The sequence below is a fragment of the Galleria mellonella genome, unplaced genomic scaffold (assembly GCF_026898425.1).
Source record: "Galleria mellonella isolate WM207_F2 unplaced genomic scaffold, CSIRO_AGI_GalMel_v1 utg35, whole genome shotgun sequence".
NCBI lineage: Eukaryota > Metazoa > Arthropoda > Insecta > Lepidoptera > Pyralidae > Galleria > Galleria mellonella.
The window spans coordinates 5884386-5890910 of NW_026442082.1; the positions used below are offsets into that span (position 1 = coordinate 5884386).

The following is a 6525-nucleotide window of genomic DNA, read 5'->3' on the forward strand; positions in this document are numbered from 1 at the left end:
TATTTTAAGTATTTTTATAATTTGTTAAATTCTCTTACACCTTTTTCCTAGGTGGAATATGTTCAAAATTAACCTTTTTATATACTTTGACAATTGTGGTTTTTTATAAAAAAGAATATTTAAAAAACAATTGATATAGAACAAAAAATACATAATATACTTCAAGTCAACAGACGGTAATTTTATTTACAACATAATATAATAAATAATATAATATAAATAATAATATAATTAAATACTAAGAACCAGCACATATTACAAACACGTTGATTGCGACAGTCAACCATTAAATTGTAAAAGGATAAAAAATCTACACCTATAATACACTTTGTTACATCAGCGACTACAAAACGCCATGGAAACTGTCTACGTAGACCTAAGTCTAGGTTTAAATGTGCGTAACCGTAGGTATCGATGACGCTACCATTAGCAGCACGCAGTTGATAATTGGTCTTGGGCCGACGTTGTCGTAGTAGTAAACGTGGAAAGACGCAGAGATCGCTTCCGGTGTCGACGAGAAACTGAGTCTTTGTATTCCGATCCATAACGAAAAGGCGACTACAGGAGGTTGGGCAATCGCTGGTCGCCGCTATCGATTGCCTTGTTAGTTTTCCTGATTGTAATCGCATGGCTTGATACAATTGTTAGCTTTACTGTCAAACTTATGGTGATACCAACAAACGGGAAATTTCTTATAATTAGAATGAGACCTTGATGCTGATCGGCTACGTTGAGGCTTCCTAGATCTGGAGCGCTGGCGACGATTTAGTTGCATGGTAAGTAACTTTACTTGCTTGCGCAGCTCCGCTATTTCATTCGCCATGTGATTGCTAGGACTTGGTCCTGCAGCTGCATCATCACGAGCTGTCGCTTCAACTTGAGGTGAATGTGGTGCGAGATCCATAATTCTATCTGCTAGATCCGCTAACACATCTAAATCTGCATTAGGTTGTGCCACAAGGATGGTCTGAATATGAGCAGGAAGACGGCTGGTCCAAATTGTTTGAAGAAATTCATCTGGTACCTTTGGTCCGGCTAAGCTCTGCAAATGCCTTAAAAATTGCGAAGGCTTGCGGTCGCCTAGCTCCTCATGCATTAACAATTGTTTCACCTTCTTCTCTTTGGATGCACTGAGGCGCTTAACCAACTCCAATTTCAGCTTTTCATACTTCCCCTCTGCTGGCGGACTGATAATAATGTCTTTAACTTCTTTAGAAAATTGATGGTCGAGTTGTCCGATTACATAATTAAATTTTGTTAGATCACTGGTAATTTTTGATATAGCAAATTGGCCCTCGACTTGAGCAAACCATATCTCTGGCTCTTCTGGCCAAAATGGTGGAACTTTAATTGCGACTTTAAATACCTCGGATGACGTGTCGTCTCGTACTGTGAAAACGGTGCCGCTCTCCGTCATTTTTTCTTCCAAAAATCGATGAATGAAAATGTTCAAAAGGGAGTCACCAGTGTGGAAATGTAGAGATGTGGGCTTGATGATATTTATATATATAAATTCAGAAGGAGTGAAAGAAAGAAAGACTTGGTACGAGATTGTATAATGAATAATATTTACAGTAAATAAATCTAGATATAATAAGTCGCGATACCAAATATAGTTCCGTAAAATTGCTAAGACAAGAAGATTGTCAAGAACGTCACTATTTATTTTTCTGTAACTATATAGGTTTGAAAGAGGTTGGTAGCCTATATCTATATATATATATATATATATATATATATATATATATATATATATATATATATATATATATATATATATATATATATATATATATATATATATATATATATATATATATATATATATATATATATATATATATATATATAATACTTATAATAACTTTATTTCCTTAAACAAAATTAGCTTGTAGTACAATATAGCTATGACCCCACACTAGGCAAAGCCTGTCTCGTGGAAGTCAAAGCTAGAAATTTAACAGTTATAGTATATACACATACATATATACATACATATATATATATATATATACACTCACACCATTACGTTAAAAATTATATGATACTAACTGTATCTTGCGGCTTTGCCCAGGTGAATTAATAACTACATAAAATATTCTATATACTAAGTCCAGGATATGACCTATTTGTGTACCAAATTTCATTCAAATCTGTCCAATACTTTTGCTTTAAGGGTTCATCCATCCATGCAACCGTCCTTACGAACTTTAGCATTTATAATATTAATAGTAATATATATATATATATATATATATAATATTAATAGTACTATACGAGTACACCATGAATTCCATCGTAACAGAGTGGAATGGCATTTCCTGTGACGTGTTCCCTTCGCCCTTCAACCTCGGATCTTTCAAACGTAGCGTGAAAAAGCACTTACTAAGGCCACACAGTGGGGCCAACATTTCAAAGTAAATCATTCTCTTTTCGTCTGACCCTAAAGACAAGGAATTACATAGAAAGAATGATAAAACAAAAACTGTAAATCATATGGTTGCCTCCTTTCTTCTTATGCAAATATAATTAGTAAAAAGAGGACGAAAGATACACTGTCAGTTGCTATTTTTCTCAATTCATAGCAGGCTAGTGTATAGATAATGTTTGATATTTCAATTATTTGTCAATGACATATTTTACATTACTAGATTATATATTCGACACAGTTTATGTAGAAAGTATGCAAGCAGGCTGTATCTGAATTTGGTAGGGTTATACGGCCGTATAGCATTTTCTATACACTGGCCTGCTATGAATTGACAATTTTATCAGTCCTTCTATGTAATTCCTTGTTATTACTGTTACTCACCATACTGTCCCTGTGTTTACTCAGAATGGTATAGTGGCATGTTCTTTTTTTTTTTGATGGGTAAAAATGGTATGGTAAAACCGTCTGCGATAACGGGATACGCTGGCGGAGCACCAGTGAAGGGTGATAGATGAGAATGAAAACAGGCTAGTTAGCCCATCATGATGGATTCATCAGGAGTTAACCATGATAGTTTCCAGGGGGAACCGGGAGGAGGTCGACCTGGTTGGGTATATTGCTAGCAATGGGATTCTCAGTCTCCATTACTAACAATCCCTTTCCCCCCCCCCCCCTAGTGGCATGGTGTGCCATAAATATGTAAACCATATGTTCTAATAAATATATAAAACTATAAAAGATAAAAAAAACAAGGTCAAAACGTATTTGTTTATTTGTTTAACTCTTTATTGCGCCAGAAACATAAAAATAAATAATGACATATAAACAATTCAAGTGAAATACAGTAGCATGGAGTACAGATTAAAATATACACATAAAGGTACAAAGGGCGGTCTTATCGCTAAGGCAATCTCTTACAGACGAGCTTTGGTTAAAGGAGAACATATATATATATGGGTAGATGGCAAGAGTGATTAATAATTTTTACATATATAAAATATGTAACCTAAGCAATTGTTCTTTAGAATCGATTAAAACGCCCTATTTTTAAATCAATCTAATATATAAAATTCTCGTGTCGCGTTGTTTGTTACCAAACTCCTCTGAAACGGCTATACCGATTTTTATGAAATTTTGTGTGCATATCGGGTAGGTCTGAGAATCGGCCAACATCTATTTTTCATACCTCTCAATGATAAGGGTGACCCACCCCTAAATTTTTTTTTTTATTATTCTGACAATTTTTTTATTTTTATTTCATTATGATTAAGCATTGAAAAATACATAGAAATTCAGATTTTCACGCTTTTACGATCAACCCCTGTTGTTTAATCGCAATTTTTATATGCCGCAATAGGGCTGCAAGATGACAATCGAATATAATAATTGTAGTACGATATATTTTCGTGTATAGTTCTAGAAATAATGTATATGGTAAAACAACGTTTACCGAGTCCGCTAGTAAATAATAAAGAAATATAATACGGATCAAATCAGTGGAAGTCTTATTGTGAAGTTCTATTATTTTGTAAAACAAAGAACAAACTTCCAAAATATTAGATTAAATTGATTAACGTATAAACAAAACACAATATTTATAATTATGAATGATTTATTAATTATATAAAATAATTATAATTAAATGTAATTAAATTAATTTAATTTTTAAATATTGTTTTTGGATAGGAGTGTGAAATTACACGATACGAAGGCATAACAATATACCAGAGGGAGACTTTGTACAAAAGTCGGTTGCTTGTGTACCTCTGTCGCATTCGTGTTTCAACCGTGAAGCAGTTGTGTTTGCATGGCTGTGTTTCGGTTTGAAGGGTGGGATATGGTGTGAATGTACTGGGTACAGAGGAGTAACACCTGAGTCCTCAGAAATGAAAACGCATGGGGGGTATCATGGGCGAAACAGTATACTCTGTTATATCCATGGCACTGCTCATGTCTATAGGCGACGGTTACCACTTTACATCAGGTGGACCGTCAGCTTGTTTGCCATTCTAAGTTGTATAAAAAAAAATAAAGAAAAAACACATGATGGGTACCTTGAGTCCCATAGAATCGACATCATTAGTATGCCATCCGTTAACTGTCCACTGCTGAACATAGGCCTTTTCCAACCCCTCTTGGGTTTGGTAATAATACCGTAATCTTAATAGTGTGGGGGGAAGGGATTGTTAGTAATGAGGTCTAATTAACCCATTGCTAGCAATACACCCTATCAGGTCGACCTCCACGCGGTTCCCCCTGGAAACTGTCGTTTTAATGAGTGATAATGGAATGGTAACCCCACCTGCGCTATCGGTATACACCGGCGGGGCACCAGTGAGTGATGATAGATGAGGATGAAAGCAGGTCAGTTAGTCCATTGTGACGAATTCCACTAGAATTAACCATTCTAGTGGAATTCGTCACGATGCGCTAACCGATCTGCCTTTTTATCTTCACCTGTCACCGCTCACTGGTGCCCCGCCAGCGTATCCCGAAAACGCAGGCGAGGGTACCATTCCATTATCACCCATAAAAAAAGTCTTAATAAACTTCGTCGGACACTTCGTCTGTCCGTTTATCCATCGCTATGAGTTTTAACATAATATTTACCGTCTAAGTTAAAACAAGTCGCTGCCTAAACAAGCATTTAGTAGCAATTAATTGACTTGTTTTGCTTGTCCACAAAAAGTAATACTTAACTGTATCTTAAGATGTTGGGAGTGCCGAATAATTAAGACGGCATGCAATATATTTACACGTGAAATATTGTGAGGGAGCCATTAGCGAGACAGACATACACATACATATTGATAGATGTCGCATATGTTTTGTTTTTCAGAACATAACCTCTACTAATAATATAAATGTGAAAGTTAATTTGTTTGTTACCGTTTAGTGCTTTAACGGTTGAACCTATCACTGTGAAATTTAGTATACACGTTTTATAAAGGAAAGAGAGGGGTATACCATAGACTACTTTTATTGTCTGTGTTGTATTGTGTGGGAATCTAATTCATAACGATTACAAGTAGAGTTGTTAAAAGGCTCGGGTTTCCCGAGTCTTCGACTCACTGAAGGCTCGAGCTTCAGCCTTGAGCCATATTGCGAAGGCTCGAGCCCAGACTTGAGCCCTAGTTCCAAGGCTCGAGTCACGACTCGAGCTCTGTTTTAAAAGCTCACTACACAACATGCATGCATGCTCCAAAATAAATCTAATAAATATGTTTTATTAATTTCAGTGCTGAATAACATATTTTTATTACAATTTTGTACCTCGTTCTATAGAGGAAACTAAACCGATCCAGTGTTATCGCTAGTTTTTAGAACTACCCACATTACTATTAATATTATTGTAATAATTACTTGTATACGCCGTTCATGTAGTGCAGTTTGCCTGGTTTAAATAAAAATACATTTTATTGTAGTTTCTACTGGTTAAAGTTTGTTAGATTTACAAAATGATTGAGGAAGATAATGTAACATCGGAAGACATTGAGTTTGATACTACTGATACTTCGCTTACAGAAAATGATGTTTCAGCATCGTCTATGGCGTCGAAAAAGCCGCGTATTTGTACTACATAGATATGACTCCATAGATATGACCATATACAGGTATGACTTCATAGATATGACTACATATATATGACTTCATAGATATATGACTCCATAGATATGACTTCATAGATATGACTCCATATATATGACTACATAGATATGACTACATAGATATGACTACATACATATGACTACATACATATGACTACATAGATATGACCTCATATGTATGACTTCATAGATATGACTTCATAGATATGACCTCATATATATGACTTCATAGATATGACCTCATATATATGACTTCATAGATATGACCTCATATATATGACTTCGCTTACAGAAAATGATGTTTCAGCATCGTCTATGGCGTCGAAAAAGCCGCGTATTTGTACTACATAGATATGACTCCATAGATATGACCATATGTATGACTTCATAGATATGACTACATATATATGACTTCATAGATATGATTCCACAGATATGACTCCATAGATATGACTTCATAGATATGACTCCATATATATGACTACA

At 35.1% G+C, this 6525-nt stretch overlaps 1 protein-coding gene across 1 annotated transcript; it reads right to left on the minus strand.

Annotated features, from left to right (window-relative positions):
- Positions 1-604: 604 nt before the first annotated feature.
- Positions 605-1417, minus strand: LOC128201107 (uncharacterized). Its single transcript, XM_052896826.1, has one exon. The coding sequence runs from the start codon at positions 1415-1417 to the stop codon at positions 605-607; it is 813 nt and encodes a 270-aa protein (XP_052752786.1).
- Positions 1418-6525: the final 5108 nt, after the last annotated feature.

Excerpts from the sequence above, each read along its gene's own strand:
- LOC128201107 (XM_052896826.1), bottom strand. The coding sequence starts at position 1,417 with ATGACGGAGAGCGGCACCGTTTTCACAGTACGAGACGACACGTCATCC.